The 18,647-nt window shown below is 38.7% G+C and overlaps 1 protein-coding gene across 2 annotated transcripts in view; it reads right to left on the reverse strand.

The window, feature by feature from the left end:
- The window catches only part of SNX10 (sorting nexin 10), a 63,109-nt gene that overhangs the window by 3,020 nt on the left and 41,442 nt on the right, over nucleotides 1-18,647 (reverse strand). For both annotated transcript variants that reach the window (XM_032483828.1, XM_006175688.3), the window contains exons 3-5: nucleotides 10,019-10,105; nucleotides 6,900-7,000; nucleotides 6,215-6,313 (exon numbers count right to left, since the gene is read on the reverse strand). In XM_032483828.1, the coding sequence (XP_032339719.1) occupies nucleotides 6,215-6,313; nucleotides 6,900-7,000; nucleotides 10,019-10,105 (287 nt within the window). The remainder of the gene's footprint in view (nucleotides 1-6,214; nucleotides 6,314-6,899; nucleotides 7,001-10,018; nucleotides 10,106-18,647) is intronic.

The raw sequence follows: 18,647 nt of genomic DNA on the forward strand, positions 1-18,647 counted from the left end.
TGGCTTTTTTTTTTGAATACTTAAGATTGACTAGACATTTCTCCAAAAGCTTCAGCAGTATTGCGTATCTATGTTGTTAAAATGAGTCACTAAATAAAATTGCTCCCAGCTAGTTTTACCATACATATCTTTCAAATATGGTAATTTTGTAATCAGTACCTACTAGCTTTCCGACATTCAGGATCAAAGTTTACAACGAGAGTACAGATTTCAGCTAGGGCATCAGAACTACATGGAGAATTTAAAAACCATCATGGAGCAAAATCTACATATGCTCAAATTCATATTATCCGTGAATGTGCCTTTTTCCAAAATGCATGTCTTGGAACAGGAAAATAAGTCAAAGAACATTCTGTATTTAAATAAAAACTGGTTTCAGCTTTTTAGCCAAGATTTTGATGTATGATCATTTAGTCTTTATTAACAGTTCAATAATGATATAACATGAGACACTAAGACCAGATAGATGTAGGGGACAGAACTGAAACACTGAAATTCAAGTATATTTCTGCCCAACATGGGATTTTTCCTACAGAGAGCTATGAAAAACAGATTATGTATTCCAGACCAAATGAAACTTACCTTATATTCTGCATTTTAAAATAAGTAATGAGACACGTAAATCTCTTTTGGCCATTCATACCAATTTACTTAAAATCCCCAATACTTCCTTCTCTTCCAAACAAAATAGAATTATTTCTTCAAGAAGGCAAATGTCTAAAAATGCACAATATCGAAACCAAAATCTAGCTGTCGCCTTTGCTTCAAATAGGCTTACAAATGTAGTTTGAGAAAATACTCTTTACTGACCTACTGAAAGGAAACGTAAAACCTTTGTGCTTTTTTAAAAGGCAGAATCTCAAGCAAAGCAGCTAAACACTTCCACTGCCTCCATGTCCTCCGCCCTGGGTTCTCCTAGAACATGACCGTATCACATGATAAAGGTTAATCTGCCAAGTACAAGTAGTGAAGCAGTAAGTCCCTTTCACTGCACTTTCAGATTTATTTTCTGCATTTACAGATGTTTACCGCTCTTGTTTTAAATGCTTCAAATCAAGAGAAGATTTATATAGCAACAAGCCATTAATATTAACTTGCATTCGCTGTGAAGTTTGAACGGAGTGTTTCCTGTGTCCTTTTGTCAGTGGTTTCCTGCCAGCAATGGTACAAGTAACTGTTCATAGAATTATACTTACTGCTTTGTTTCTGTTGGAAATGTGTTCTATTTTCCTTATAAAATAATGGGTAATCTTTAAAATTGATTTTAGATGGTTCGAGGCATTACACCACAAAAGTAATGAGCACTAATGCCAATGATATTGGACACAAATTCATTTTAGCTTTATTTCATGTCTAAAGCAATTCTACCGAGCCTTGAACTGCTCACGCGCTGTTATTAACTTGCTAGTAACCTAACACATGGGTACAGCAAACAAAAGTGATCAGAGTCCAGGCTGATCGGGACCTCAAGGCTACCGTCCTTTTTCTTGAGCTATAATTCAATTTCCAATTTTACCGTACATTAGACTCATTATTTCCCAGTGTTTTCCGCTGAATACTGCCACCTGGAGGACACACAGGTGAACAGCCAGAGGGAGCCGGCACATCACCCAGCTCACAATTCTGAACCCGGAGAAAGGTGTGGCTGGGGAGGGGACATCTGAACACCCGTGCAGGCCCAGCGTTCAAAGACAGTACATCTGCAGGGCACAGTTTAGGTTTTCTAAATTCCCTCTCTCTGGCTGGCAAAATTTACGCCACCAGACTCCACGGATATGAGTTTTAAATAAGCAGAAATAATTTATTGTATTTATGATTTTTATTTTCAGTCAAGTGTTTCATTCCAAAATTAAAAATACAAAATACAAAATTTGGGGAGTGTTTTCCCATCCAGTTCAGTGAGCATAATTACTTCATTTTAAGTAATATCTGGTTTACTGTATATCACAGAGAGTTATGAGCGCCACCATAATATTAAATCATTTTTTTACTTTAGTCATGTTTGTGCCACTTTTTCCACAAATCTAACAGCAGAAAATCAACTTCAAACTTAATATAAAGAGTACTTTGTAAAACAGTCAATAAAACATCATCTTTGTAAGCCTCCATAAAAAATAAATGTATACAACTTTCAAGCCTTTATAAAAGGAACAAAAAATAGCCTCTAGAATTTTAAGGGAATTTCTGAAGAGATATTTACAACATAAGTCAAAAGTTATTCCTTTCTCCATAAGAACTTTAAACTAAACAAAGCAAAACCTGTTTTTCCTTGAATTAAACACAGTTGAAAATCTGGTTTTCCTCAAGATGATTTTATTAGGTGTATTATATATCGGTTCAGCTGAGAACATATATCGCTGTGCAAAACCACGTAATCCTAACTAAGGATGCCCTGAGTCTGCTGAACCCAATGTAATGATATACATACACATCTGTTTAGCATGTGGAAGGTTAGTGGTTTGATGTAGGAAAAAAATTTAATTCAGCCTGTTTACCTGTTACCATGAGAAAAAAAATAAAACATACAAATCTTCATTGAAGGCATTCATGATCTGTGCTGTGGTGCCCTCTACTGAACACAGACTTACAAAAAGTGTGTGTGTGTGTGTGTGTGTGTGTGTGTGTGTAAAACTAGCTGTAGTGTTTCCAAGGTACCCTTTTGCAAAAAATTTTTTTGATTTAGATTCCTTAAATTTTTAAGGAATACAAAACAGTAATATAGAAGTACATGTAGTTACATGCATGGGATGAATTCAGTCAAGAAGGAAAGCCCAGCTCCCATTTGTGACAGCAGTCAAATGTAAAAAATTAGTAGGATGCCAGAGTTTATAATTTGGTCTACAATTTTTTTCACAACTATTAGTAAAAGTGACTTACAATTTATAATTAGCCCGGGTCGGGGGGAAGGGGTGGAATCTAAAAGTTTCTGGCCAAGATGGAAGAAAAATAAATATGTTTGGAAAATCTCACAATCATACTGACCAAATTTAGCTAGCATTTCCGAGTTCTTCTAATTATAAACCTTCCAGTTCCTGGGATTAATACAGTGCCTCCACCTTTCTTATAATTTCCTTGTCTATAAAATTGAGATGAAACTTGACTCCTAATGTTGTTGTTAAGTATTGAGTTAAAACATAAAAAGCTAAACATATAGCCAGTATTTAATAAAATGGTACATAAATTATTCTTATTTGGTGCCTCGTCAAAAAAAACAAGTTTCTAATTCCTCTGTGAAAACTGGCCTGGATATGCACTTTGCTACTGAATATGTATTATTTCACAAATGATCTTAAAATGAAAAAATACATATTATATACACACACATATGCACAGAGACAGCAGCATTTTGGTTTCAAAGGGTTTGAACATACATAGTACTCTTGGTTCATAACTTCAAAACTTACCTAAAACCCAAGTTTTAAAAGTGCATGCTAAATATCTACAACACAGGCATGTTTCACATTTTAATGCTATGGTGTTTCCCTCTCATGTTCCCCGAGTGCTCTACAAACAAGGCACACAGGATACTGATGGTGGCCCTACTTAACGGATAACCAGCGGGGCCTCAGAGGGCACAGGACACAGTGTCAAGATGGCCGAGTCACATATCACATCCAGTTTCCCAAAGTGGGTTTGGGCTGGAGGGAAAAGGGGTGCCCCAGGCAGAGACATGCAAGGATGCTATTTCTACACCAACCAGACTAAGAACAGCAGGATGACGCATAAAAATCTGAGGGACACAGAAAAGGGTGGGAAGGATTTGGAGGAGCCACAGTATTTAGGGCATTTAGGTCAGGACTGAATCCAACTGTGTGGTATTAGACTGTTCGCTTCCTTCAGGTTCAAATCACACAGAAGCACCAGCTTTCATTTTTATTGTGAAACTCATCAGCTTGGAGACTAATCTTCACAGACCCCAGTGAAACAAACAGCACAAGAGAACTTGGTGTCTTGTCTGATCCATGATTTGACTTCTGGATGATAATCCAGATCCAATTTTATTGAATCCAGCCATCCCCTGGTATGTATACAGTTGCTTCCCCACTAGAAGGAAAGCTTCAAAAAGACAAGGATATGTGTCCATTTTGTGCAGTCCTATAACCCCAGGACCCAGCCTGGTCCAAAGGAGTCATTTAATAAATAGGTTTTCTGAGTCCTTTCTGAGCTGTCATCTGAGGAACACAATGACCCACAAGGTCGGCAATGCACATGTTACATTCTCACACTCCTTAGAGCAAACCCAGGCCCACGGGATTCAGAGGCCTGTCCAAGGTCGCAAAGCCAGACAAACATCAGGAGCCAAGATTAGGGGAGACCTGGAACCCAGTTCCTCGAGCCCCTGACCCAGGACACCCTCCATTGTGACCTCTGCATCAGCTTCAACCAGCAAACTGCCAAACAACACAGCATCCAAAAATAACCTCAAGGAAGCCCCAACCCCTGTGGCCCAACGACACTCCATCATGAATTTGGTTGATCAACTGTAAGGAAAGGTCATGTTCAAAACAATGAAGCGATTCCTGATCAAAAAAACATATGCCCTACGCTTAACCAACAGACATAAACACGGAGATACAAGCTGTCCTTTGATCTCAAATCAGGAGGCTTCTCTAGAGAAAACACTCAGATCCGCAGTGCTTACGGGGACTGCGGGATTTCACTAGCCCTGCCCGGGCCTCACGGGCAATGGTCAGTCCGCAGCTTCCCCGAGCAGCATCTGCAGTGACAGCCCACTCCACCAACTTGGCTGCAGGGACCACATCTTAAGGGAAAGGCCATCAGCCACCTGGGTCTCATGCAGACAATTATATTGGAGCTGCCCCCAAAGGGAAAGGGCAGAGAAAACCTGGCCAGGTCTTTGTTCTGTCATGTCTATGATACCGCAAAGAGTAGTACACTGTGATCTTTTCCAACGACTTGGCTCGGTTAATCGGTTCTTCTGGTGTCTTGTCATTTTTATTCCTCTGGCTGCTTTTTCTTTTCCCGCCCTCCCACATTTTATAATCTTGGGTTTTTCTGTATGTCTCCCTGACCCCTTCAAAGGAAAGGAGTGATGTCAATGTAATAGGAATAAATATGAATATTCATGTGCATACTTAATACTCCAACCCTTTAGGACTGAGCCATATGGGGACAGGGCAACATATTATTTCAGCTGAGCTCCAAGGTACCACATAGTAAACTCAAAAGGAGATTACTTTAGATCCTGAAGCTAGTAGAAAAAGAAAGTTCCGGAGACGGGGCCCTGCCACTCACTAACTAGTAGTGCTAAGACTTAGCCTATTTCCTTATCTATCAAATAGGGAGACAGAAAAATCAGCTCCAAGCTATTTCATGTCTAAGTATATTAAAATAATGGCCTGACACTTGGATACCACACGTTATACGTCAGCCTGTTTTGAGTGCTTTCCATTCATTAACTCATTTAATCCTCTCAACAACCTTATGAAGTAGATACTATTACTACCCATTTAATAGATGGGCAAACACAGGCACAGAGGAGGTAAAAGACTTGCCCAAACCCCAGACAATAAGTAGCAGAAGCAAGGTTTGAACCCAGGCAGTCCGGCCTCAGAGTCTGCGTGCAAACCAGTGTGCTGTCCCATGGGGTGGGTATTCCAGCATTCCAGAGTGGGGGGAAAGAGGGATTTCGGTAGTGTGAATTCACGTCACCTTAACTGCCGTACCAACCATCACCGGGTACTCCAGAGTCAATAACCCACTGAGACCATTCAAACACCACTAAGTACTCCCTTGTAAACATTCCCTCCAAAGCACAGCATTCACCTATTCATTTACAGCAGCCCACTGTAGAGCTGGTTTTGGTCTGTCAATCCCAAATGTAAATAAAGACAGTTTTTAAGAAGTGCCTTTTTAATAAATCACATTAATTTCCTGGCAAATTTTAGTTTTGTCAGCTAAACTCCCAAGTAATCTGGCTCTGCTTTATAGCTTAAGGGAGAATATGTTGTTATCTGACTCAGTTCATTGTTTTCTTTCTGGAAGGTTTGTCCTGAATATGCACTGTATGATGGGAGCCACAAGATGGAGCTCTAATATAGGAAATGAATCACTGAGATTTGCTCCAGAGCAGATCATTAGCATTTCAGAAACAGAAACATTCTTGCCCAGCCATCATCCATGGGACACTCAGCTCTTGCAAAACGCTTCACTCGCATCTCCTGTCTGCCCACGAGAGTTTCTGCATACTTACTTTCTGAGGAAATCTTCCAAACCCTGACGGCGCTGATCTACATGCTGGCGATTGTTCATGTTGAAAAACAGGTTTTTAGATGGGAGTTCTGGCAGTTGTCTTAGGAGAAAGAAAAAAAATTAATCATCAAATCAAAGTGGTTTAGTTACAGAAATCCCTCAAAATGAAAGCAAATTACATATGTTAATTATGACACAACTATTATACAGTTATATATACTATATGGTTATATAATAAGGGTATGAGGATATCAGTTAACTCAAAGAAAAACATTTTAAAGCATTTTTGAGGTCTTTCATAGTCAATGCTCATAAATGTATGTATAATTCAAGTGACAAATTTTGAATTCAGATGCAGTAGCCAAAAAACTAACTAAAGCTAGATACTACAAAATCCTTCATATTTTATATATCTTAACACACGTCAATTTTTTCATGGAACTATAGCTGATTTACAATATTGTGTTAGTTTCAGGTGTACTGCAAAATGACTCAGTTATATGGGTGTGTGTATATTCTTTTTCAGATTCTTTTCCATTATAGGTTATTCCAAGATATTGAATATAGTTCTCATGCTGTACGGTACATCCTTTTTGTTTATCTATTTCATATATAGTAGTGTGTCAAAATTTTAAATATTGAATATAATAATAAAGTCTCCTCAATACACTCTTTAAATCACTTACACCAGCAAAGCATTGCTTTGGAGTCTCTGCCTCAGCCACACAAATTCCCTGTATCTTCTTCGTACACAGGATGTTTTCATTGTAAAACACATGCTATTGGTCTGTTTAAAGAAAATGAAAAATATAAGCCTCACTTGAAGAAAAAAATGCTTTTCTTATATCTATAACTCACCATATGCCCCAATATCCATTTAAAGTAGGATTTTAAAAACCAACAATACATTTGCATTGATGTCAGACTCAAGTCTTGCATATAACCCATCAATCACTTTTAAACACGAGAACAGCATTTCCTTTCTCTACCAGAGGTGCAAAGGAGTGTGATTGAGTGAAAAGAGGCGTGCGGTGCCCAGCACAAGCATGTGCGTGGGGGACCCAAATTCCAGTCCTGCCTCTGCTATAGGGCAAGTCACTTAAACCCCAGTTGCCTGAATGGTAAAATGGGGTTTGTACCTTCCTATTTCACAGGGCGGTTGTCAGGACTCACAATAAGCAGGTAGCAAATGTCATCTATTAATATTACTATCAGTTAGTAGACGTTGGTTTCCTTCCAGCTACCCTAAGGCAGACTTGGAAAAGCCACCCTCAGAGTCCCTACCTGAAGCAAAACATCGATGCTTCTCCTTTGAGTAAACACAAGGCTGGTAAATATGTGTGTTTCTCCTTTGGGTAAAACAACAGACTGGCAAGTATTTGTCTATCAGTTTGTAAGAAGATCTCTATTCTGCATAAGTTCTATTTCATCATCTTTACACTGCCAAATGAGAACAGTTTTTTGCCTCCAAGACACAGATTATTTCAAAACCTGTATTATTATTCTACCCCTTAACACACACCCAGCAGTTGTTTTCCTTGGGAAATGTCAGTGATCACGTGCATTCGTTCTTAACTATTCCCAGGAAATGTATGGCATGTTTCCTGGTATTCCTGAACTTTATAAAAATGCAAAAAAGCCTCAGGATGCAGAGGGTTAAGAGACTTGCCCCCAAAGTAGTTACTGACCTAAATCCCATCACTGACGATACAGCAGCGCAACACGCTGGATGGAGTTTGTGCAAAATAACGTTCTGTGTGGGTTTCAAAACACACCAGGGCCTCCCTCTAATGTAACCCTTGGGGACTCAGACAGCAGGCCGCTGAAACACTAGAATTTTTGCCCTAACAAGGCCTGGGCAGGCCTCCTTTCAGTGCACCCTCCCCAGAGAGGACCAGGCCACGGCAGGGACTGCTGCCACCTCAGGTACAGCCAGGTCTAGTTAACTCCCTTCCATTTCTCTGCTCAGCATCACTGGATGCCAATAACTGGCATCTGGTACCCACACCAGACGAGGATATATCTTATCTAAGTCTTTCATTTGCAGGACAAGCTCAGGAGAGTATATACTAAGGACAACCTACCTCTCAAGTCCATTTGGTTAAAACTCCAAGTAAATGCAAAGACTTCAGAGTCGCCTAGCATCATTTCCCTCGAGGGTAATTTAAATGAGTTAAACCCCAGCCTCCCTACCTGCAAAGCCCTATGAGTATACATGTACACGGGGCTGACGAGAACTCTGCCGGCTCCCCGGCCAGTCCTAACCATGCAGCAGGTTGAAGCCTCCTTGGGATCAAATGACATGGCGATCACTACTTAAAATTCTTCGAAATCTTTTGGCTTGTTTCTGCTACCTATCAAGCCCAGATTTATTCATTGTCAATTTATTAGCACTTCAGAGCACTGCCAAATAATATTTGTGGAACCCATCATTTCTGGGTCTAGATGGACACTTCTGAATTCACATCATATTATTTATGTAGGAGAGAAGGCTCTAGACTTCCATTAACTCCCTGAGGATAATTCAATGTCATATCTCCTCTAAAATGTACCATCACCCACACATTTTTTAAGAGGAAGTTAAAAGGCAACTAAAGAATTTCATTTCATTTTCAAATGCTTAGTCTTACACACCCATGTTATAATTTTCCACACAGAATGTACATCTGGTGTGACCTTATGAGTAAAACCAAAACAAAATCGAAATACAAGGCATATCCCTGTACAATACAATCATCACAAAAGCAGTTCTGAGTTTTTACTTTATTTTCTAAGTTGGGGAACTTTGGAAGGAGAGGAAAAAAAAGAGAGAAATTTGTGGGTGGTATATGGGTGACCAATATACCAATTTAGCTATTAACAATGGGAAGCTTAAAGGATGGTTAAACTCTGTCCCATTTGTGCTATATATATGGTCACAGATAAAATCTGAGCCCATTTCTATGCCCTCAAGTCTGGACTAAATCAGACAGAAGAAGTGACGATCTTCATGATCAAAGGTCAATAAACTATATGCAGCCCTTGGGCCAAATACCATTCACCACTTGTCTTTATAAGCACATTTTTATCGGGACACAATTATGCTCATTCATTTATGTGCTGTTATGGCTGTTTGCGCCCTATAACAGCAGAACTGAGTAGTTTTGAGTCCTTATGGCCCACAAAGCTGAAGACATTGACTATCTGGCCCTTTTCAGGAGACGATTGCTGACTCTTACTCAAAATAATTAAAGGAGGCCACACACCACATGACACTGTTCAAGAGACTACAATACAGTATTATTTCCAAATAAAATAAGTCATTTTTAGTTATTTACTTATCTTAATTACTCAGAATCTAGGCTAAGGTAAAATAATCACACAGAGCCATTTCCTACTTTCTTGTTCTAAGTAAAAAACATGGCACATCTCTTTTTCCAGAGAACTCTATATCCTCTCAAAACTTAAGATTCATCAGGTAATACAGTGTCCAGAAATATGCTACAACAGATCATAAAGAAATATCATTAATGAGCTATAAAAACTGTGAATTTTAGATGTATTCACATCTTCATATATGAAGGCAATAAACATTAAAACATTAATATTAACAAGGGTACAATAAGGAATTCAAATAAGTTAATTTTTCAACTTAGGAATCATCGTACTACTTCATTTAAGATACAAGCATTAGTTGTAATCATTCAAATTCAGTCCTGTGAATTGGAAAATTATTTATAAATTTCAATTATATCATAGTATCCCACCAAATGTATGCTACCTAAAAATGACTGTGACTTCTCTGGACTATTGACGGCATACTTACATGAATACAGATCTCATAGTCAATATAAGAATGCCAGAAGTCCTCCTTCTGAATCCGAGGATCTCGAACCCAGACACTTACAAATTCCTGTAAGGGCATCGCAAACAGAGAAACGTGTTTCAGAACTGCATGCAGCTGGAAGAAGCTGAAAGAAATGAAGGGGCTGGAATAAAACTGAAATTAGCTTTAATGGTTGCAATCTTTTAAAAAAACAAGAAGTAAAGTTAATGAATCAGGCACCACAGGAAGTCCAAAAAACACTGTTGCCAGAAATGGAATTTTTAGAATAACGCAAAACTGAGCTGGGTGTGCTTTGGGACAGTTTTACAGGTTATGTGAAGACAATGAGAAAGGATACTCTAAAACTATTTTAATTTTGTTTTAATGTTTTTATTTTTTAATTTTTATTTCTCTTTTCTTTTGGGGGGGGTAATCAGGTTTGTTTGTATATTTGTTTGCTTGTTTAATGGAGGTCCCGGGGGTTGACCCAGGACCTCATGCATGCCAAGCCTGCGCTCTACCACTGAGCTATACCCTCCCCCCTGATTTTTAATTTTTAAGCATGAAAAATAGGCTCACATTTTTCATCAAGTTTTAACAGTGATTATTTCTTACTTTCTTCAACTCTCTGAATTAAAACTTCAGTCCTGCCTGTTAAACCACTTGCTAGAACACAAATAAGAGAGAGTGGCAAAGGTTATGTGAAAAGCAAGCCGTGAGCGCTGGAAATGACTTTGTGCACCCCAGCCTTCTGAGAAGCAGCAGCACTAACTTAGGAACAGAAAGATGAGCACCTTTGACACACTTCTATTTTTTAAATCTACTTTCCCATATACTAAATCGTTTCATCGTCATAACAATTTCATGCGATAGCTAAAAGTTAGAGAAGTTTAAAAAAATACAAAGTAGATCATTTTGTTCCCTTTTAAAGATAATAAGAATAGGAAATACGGAGTAAAGTTTAAAATATACTATTTTTTAAAAAGTGCTCTTTACTGAATTAGCTTAGTTTTAAAATATGAAAACAGGTACAACAAAAAAGTGTTAGGTTTGGCACAATAAACTATATTTATTTAGTTAGTTATTTTTTAATTGAAGTACAGTCAGTTATAATGTGTCCATTTCTGGTGCACAGCACAATGTCCCAGCCATTCATATACATATATATATTCGTTTTCATGTTCTTTTTCATTAAAGGTTATTACAAGATATTGAACGTAGTTCCCTGTGGCACAATAAACTTTAAAAGTATCATTTACTCACTTGGTGATTATAAATTTGCTAATTGAATTTCATTTTTAAATATTTTAACTCTTTCTTTAAAAAAAAAACAAAAAAACGGCTTCGGGGCTGAAATTTGAGGCCTTCCCGATTTGCTGAGGCACATCTGAGAAGTGGGCCATCAACGCTCTAGAGCAGAAGAAGAAGAAAGATCATGGGGGTTTCTGGACAGAGCATCTCCATTCTGTTATGCAGATAATCAAAAGAATTTTCAGGACAGAGGATTAAGAGAAAAGGAGAAAAAGAGTCCACATTCCCTTAAATAGCTTTTGCCACCTATCAAGTCTCAACTTCTAAAGCAACGCCTTGCTCTTGCGTCGACGACCTCTGCCCAAAGCTCGACCTCCGTTTACAGACAGGGATTTTGAGTTAATATTCCCATAAGTCTTATTTTAACATCTTTTCATTATGTGTTTTTAAAGTCATTTGGAAGACAGAGAGATCATAAAAACAAGACACAATATAGCAATGCTCTAAACATTTTGGCCATTATTTCTTAAAAGCGCTTTCTACATTTCAAGCAGGACTATAAAAACAATTGTTCAAGCGAAACAATTGTTCAAGTGAAGTATATCGTTAAGAGCCCCTCATTACATACAGTGTGATGGGGTCAGGATAACTAGATCCTGCCCAGATGTGGAAATGAAACAGAACCCAGGCACCCTGTATGTGTGTGTTTGTGTGTGTGTGTGTGTGTGTGTGTGTGTGTGTGTGTGTGACTCATTTTGCTGGAGTGCTTCTCGGATACCCATAGGTCTTAGTAGGAATGAATCAAGTATCAATGAATCAATGAACTTAAGGACAAACACCAGAGGCAATGGTAGACCACCCCTACCCTCCAAATGCCCCCACCCATTCAGGGCTGCATTCTGACCTTCATGGGCCCTTTCCTCCACAAAAGAATATTAAAAATCACACTTTACAACTGCCCTGGCATAAAGATGAATATATTATTATATAGTAAAGTCTTTTCTTTGACCTAAAGGTTCATTTCATTCTTCTGATTTTGCAAGAAATTCAAACATTTTCATGGGCCCCTAAAAGCAGTCTGGGTGCTGGGCACGGAGCCACATGGAGAAGTTGGCCCCAGGTCCTACACTCTGAGCAGGGCAGGATGCTGACAATAGCTGACAAGGTTATCTTGTCCTCTACAAGCAGGACCAAGGGAGAAGGCTCCTAGTCATCAGGTCACATGGAAGCCACGCTCCCTCACAAGGTGCCAGCAGCTCCATTTTTCCACTGGAGAGGCAGACCACAAGGAAATTAAATATTTCCAACAGCTCCATGTTCCACATAACAGGAGAAGACATGCACCTGTTACTGAAATGGGCCTTCACACAGGTTAAACAAAATGAAAAGACAAAGAAATCCATTTGTCAATTCGCTACAAACGTGTCATTCCAAAAAAAAAAAAAGGTTTCTGAACTAAAACTATAAAATTCAGAGTTACTACAGCGTCACAGACCCCTTGACCACTCAACATACTATTAATTGGTGAGGGGAGGATAAAGCTCAGTGGTAGAGCACATGCTTAGCATGCATAAGGTCCTAGGTTCAATACCCAGTCCCTCCATTAAAAAAATAAATAAAAATAAACCTCATTTCCTCCTCCCAAAATTAAAAAAAATAAGTAAATAAGTAGATTTTTAAAACATACTATTAATTTATTAATTGCTGATGGTAGAAATGACAAATAGTTCTCAAAAAAAAATTAGAGCTTTTTATCTCCCTACTTGTTTGCTATTGCCCAAGAATTAACACATAAACTTTGAGTAACATGTTCCTTTTTGGGGAAGAAGTACTGGATTTATGGCCACAAGACAAGGGGTAAATTCTGAGTCACCTACTTCCTAAATTATGAACTTACTCACTGAGCCTCTGTTTCTACATCTGTAAAATAGGAATGATGCCCATCCAACCTATCTCAGCTGTTCGTTAGCAGGATCAAATTATAAACTACCTGTGAAAGCACCGGGAAATTTGTCATTAAGTGCTATAAGAATGTAAAGCATTATTACATAGAGGGGAAAATGCTTATATATCCAAAGCATGGAGGCCTTCCCATAGGCGTTGGCCATAAGCAATTCATAAATGCTAAACCAGTTGTATATCTTTTTTAAGCATAATTTATTCATTTAAGAACCCAGTAGCAAACATTCTACAGTGTAATTTTTCAGCAAAAATTGAAGCAAAGTGACCTCAAGATTTCACAGAACTTGCTCAGAGCAGGCCCCTCACATTATCTGTAAAAGGAATGGACAGCATAATGACAAATTAAAGGATCTATCTTCCTCATCTCAATGGGTCGAGTTCTCAGATTCTACCATTATTATTATTACTCATTACAGCTAATCATTATGTAGGGAAGGGCATATTCAATACATACTCTAAAGACATGCTGGAAAAAATTTTTTTCTAAGAACACAGCTGTGCATTTTAAATGCACACTCAAAATTAACTACGGTGCTAATGCTCCAAGTATTTTTTTCAATCCTGAAAATCTTTGATTTGATTGGAGTGCTAAATGCTGAATTCTTCCTTCTTGTTCCCGTCAACACTGCAGCAGCCCTGGGAGCCATCCGGCTGTAGTTCTCGCCCTGTCACGATTCCAGGGTGACCTCATCCAAACATGGGGTTTCAAGCACTCAGTATGAGCTGATGACTCTCTCTCTATCCCCCAGACATCTCTCCACACATCCAGCCTCCTGCTAGACAGCTCACTTGGAAGTCCAATAAGCACACAGAGTCCACACCCTTCCCACATCATCCTGCTGCCCAGCTCGTCCCTGACAACCCTAGCCAGAAACTCAGAGTCCCCGGGCTTCTATCTCTGGCTCACTGACCAAGTCTTCCAGATTCACCCTCCTATGAACCACCTACAACTCCATTCTCTCTGCTAGCACTCTGACTCAAGGACTGCTTGCCCAACCTCAAAACAAGGTCTGCTAATTGATCCCTGGGCCTGCATCCAATTCACCCCCTACACTAAAACAAGAATGGTTCCAAAGCACACATGTGATGATGTCATTTTCCTGCTGAAAATCCTTCAAAACCTGCCCCATAACCTTCAAGATCAAGTTCAAGCTTCTGAGGCAGCACAATACAGCCTTCTATGATTTTCACTCTGCTTATCTCCAAAGGCCAAGCTCAGGTCCCCATACGCAACATGCCATTTCTCACCTCCACACCTCTGAACACGCGGTTCCCTCAGTCTGGACTGCTGTCTCCACCCCCACCTTCCGCTTTTTCCTTCATCGTGGTCATCGTCTTCCTTCTTTCAGTTTCTGCTCATTCTAATCCATTTTCAAAGTGCAAATCAGTCTCTAGAAATCGTTCTGGAATTCCTCTGGAAATTTTCAGATTCACCCAGTCTGATTACTTTGACTCTCCTCCAAGCCCCTACTGCCTCTGGGCAGGCCTTACCGGACTATAACTACATGTCGGCCTCCTCTCCCAGATGCTAAGCTCCTATAGGGTAACTTAGGCTGTCGGTACAACTTGAGTGCCTGAAACAAACAATGCATTCCATTAATATCATTTAATCAATAAATGAATGCCTACAGGAATAAATAAACTGCCTTCAGGGGAAAATAAAAAAAAAACAAGATCAAACTTCAATTGAAATAAAAACCTCACCAACTTGGGTTCTTGGACCCCATGAATTAATGATGTAATTTAGCAGCTGGTCTAAAGTTTATCTTCATTTAACAAACCCTTTCTTCTAAGGGTGTGCCAATTAACAGCACATGGCCACAAGAGCAGCATTGAAGATCTGTGAGAACCAACTGTTTCCAAGCACCCTAAAGAACGCCAGAAGCACCTATTTACATAGAAATAATTGAAAATCATTCTGATCGTGCCAATAACTTGAGCCCCCTAAGACTTGTACCAGACAACAATTTGTTTGCCTAGTTGGAGTTAAAATACGTCCTTGAAAGTAATAAAAGTACATTTGTTTTAAAATATTCTATAATTCAGATGGGCCTCCCCTCCCCCACTCTGCAATTAGTAGGAATTAGGGAAGTTTCAGGATACTTCCAGCTACGAATAGCACACCCAGGAAGCCAAGGTTCACCTACAATCTCTTAATTAGACGCATCCCTCATGAAGCTGCCTGCCATCCTTCAAAGGAATGTTGACAGTCTGTCAGCCACAAAGGACAGCTCCAAGTTCCATACCTAGAATCATATGGATTTCCTATGAAAATTGCTTCAGTAGCAGCAGTTAGTCAATTTAATAACCTTATTAAACACTTTAATGACTTCTTGGGCCTAATGACTATGCCTAGCATGAAGGAAGAAGCCAGGCAGAGTAGAATTAAAAATTTAAGCTAACTGATCCCTACTGTTCTCCATGTGAAAGCAGGCTTCTGAAAAAAGAGAGACTGCTACACTCTTTGAAATATCTAATTCCTGTTTTGTCTTATAATAATCACTCTTTGATTTCAATGTACCCTATTCCCTCCCCGACCCCATCCCAGGTTCAGCCTTGAACTATTCACCCAGCTACCCTGTCTTTTTTAACTTAGCCCTGATATAAGACGAAATTAACAATAAAAGTAACCGTACTGTACGAAGCACACACAGGCGCCAGGCATGGTGGTAAGTGTTTTACACGTTCTCCTTTCATCTTTACAACAATCCTAAGAGGTCAGCAAGATTATCATCCCATTTTACAGATGAAAATAAGGCTTCTAAAGCTTAAGCAACTGACCCAAAGTCAAATGGCCAATAGGCTGAGCTAGGTTTCAAAATCTGGCCTGCCTTGCTCCAAAGCCTGTGCTCTCAAACATGTTCTATCTGGTGGTTCTTTTAGCAATCATAAATCTCCAATTTCACCGTTCAGTGAATTATTTTGGAGAGAAAAAAAATGACCTTCTTTGTTATTAGCTAAAATTTCAGTTCAAACAACATGCTCTCCTAAAACTCTGTCCCACCGGCCTCTCAAAGGCCTTGTCTTCCTTTTTATATTTCTAGCACCAAGCACAGTATTGGCGCTCATTTGTAAGTGCTAATGTTTGAGAATTAATTAACCAATTTATTGTTTTGAAGAAGATTCAAAAACAAAGGATGTACAGGTTCTGTATGCAGAAAATTATAAGGTGCTATTGAAAGAAATCAAAGAAGTATCTACTTCTTTGCGTAAATCTAAATACGTTTATTCTCTACTGTGTTCATGTATTGGAAGACTCAACATAGTAAAGAGATAAATTCTCCCCAAATTAATCTATAGGTTTAAAGCAATTCCCATAAAAATCTCATCAAGATTTTTTTTGAAGACATAGATGAGCTTATTCTAAAATGTACATGGAAAGTGAAAGGCCCTAGAATGGTCAGAATAGTTGTGAAAGAGAAGAAAGGAGAAGGACTCCTTCCTGATGTCAAAGCTTCTTACTGTAATCAACATAGTGTGGTACTGGTGGAGGTGGGCAGATCAATGGACCAGAATAGAAAATCCAGAAATAGACGTCTACAAATATGTCCCATTGATTTTTTTAGGGAAGGAGGTAATTAGGTTTATTTTTTTTCCAGATAAAATATTATAGGTTTATTTAAAACTAAATTATTAATTCTATTTATTTATTTTTTAAGTGGAGGTACTGGGGATTGAACCCAGGACCCTGTGCATGCTAGGCAGGTATTCTACCACTGAGCTATCCCCTCCTTCTATCCAACCAATTTTTGACAAGGGTGTAAAAACAATTCAATAGAGGAGGGACAGCCTTTCCAACAAGTGATTCTGGAGCACTGGACATCCACAGGCCAAAAGATGAACCTTGACCTGAACCTTGCCCTTTATCCAAAAATTAACTCAAAATGGACCATAGATTTAGATGGAAATATAAAACCACAAAACTTTAAGAAAAAAAAAAAGAAAACTTTCAACCTATGATTAGACAAAGAGTTCTTAGACTTGACATCAAAAAGACAATGCATATAAGGAAAGAGATAAATGAGGCCTCACTAAAACGAGAAACGTATGCTGGGCAAAAGATCCTGTGAAGAAGCTGAAACGACAAATTACAGGCAGAAGAAAATATCTGCAAATCACTCATCCCTCAAAGGACTTGCAGCTAGAATATATAAAGAACTCTCAAAACTCAACAGTTAAAGAAAAGAACAAAACCACCAATTAGCAAATAGGCAAAACACATGAAGACACATTTCACCAAGGAGGACATACAGATGGCAGACAAGCACAGGAAAAGATGTTCAACATCACTGGCCGTTAGGGAAATGCAAATTCGCATCACAATGAGATGTTCCCCCTTAACTACCCCAGTTTCTAGCGGTATTCTTACTATTTTTTATTTTAGCCATCTTGATAGGTGTATTTTTAAAAGCTTCCACTGTAATCTAGCTTTAATCCTTACAGCACAATAAATAACTCTGTGCCATTAAAATATTTACTCAGATTACAAAAAGAGGAGTAGAGACAAAAGCTAATAAAGCAGATTCTCGAGCTGTTAGTTTTTCATAGCCTGGATGAGAATTTCCTATCACAAAAATGAAAACTGGTTTCATTTCGTGCTTACTTTCTCAGGACTTTTTTTTTTTTCCTATTCCAAAGTATATACAGTTTTACATGCTTATGTATTTGAACTGGAGTTTAATTCATTCAATTAAAATGCACTGAGTCCTGACTCGGTGCTAGGCACTGTTCTGCACAAGTAATGACAACAGGATTTAACCAATGCCTCATTCACCAGGCTTCCACACAGGACTCCCACGTAACTATCTTAAAACTAAAACTGAGCCCATTTTACACATGCTACATTCTTTATAAATAACAAGCTTGAAAGGCAGAAGGAATGTATCAAGTAACCTTCCTTTATTTCCTGATAATAGTTATGACAAGTAACCTAAAAGACATACTACAGGGGATGTCACTTGCTGCTTTATAGCTCAGAGTGTGTTTAAATGCCTTGCTCTGGCAGTTTTGAATCATGATTTTTAAGAGAGCTCTTATTACTTCAGGATAAATAACTGTGGATGAGCATCAACTAGACCTGCCTTTTACATAACTTATAATAGTTCATGATGTTGTAAATTTCTTTACACAAGGACTGCCCAGAATTAAGGAGAGTTACCCTTTTGTATCTCATAATACATTAGGAAAACTGCAGTGGAAAAAGCTCTTTCACAACAAGAAATAATTGCCAGCCCGTGTTAAACTACACCTAGAGGACACGATCAGCAAAATCCAGGATGCAAAAACCTCCATGGGTCAAAAGATGCAGTTTCTTCAACAAATAAATTGCACAAGGGGAAAAAGGGCAGAATAAGAGACTTTAAGCAATATATTAACCAAATACAATGCATAGTTTTTATTTGGATCATGCTTAGAA

The sequence above is a fragment of the Camelus ferus genome, chromosome 7, assembly GCF_009834535.1.
Source record: "Camelus ferus isolate YT-003-E chromosome 7, BCGSAC_Cfer_1.0, whole genome shotgun sequence".
Lineage (NCBI taxonomy): Eukaryota > Metazoa > Chordata > Mammalia > Artiodactyla > Camelidae > Camelus > Camelus ferus.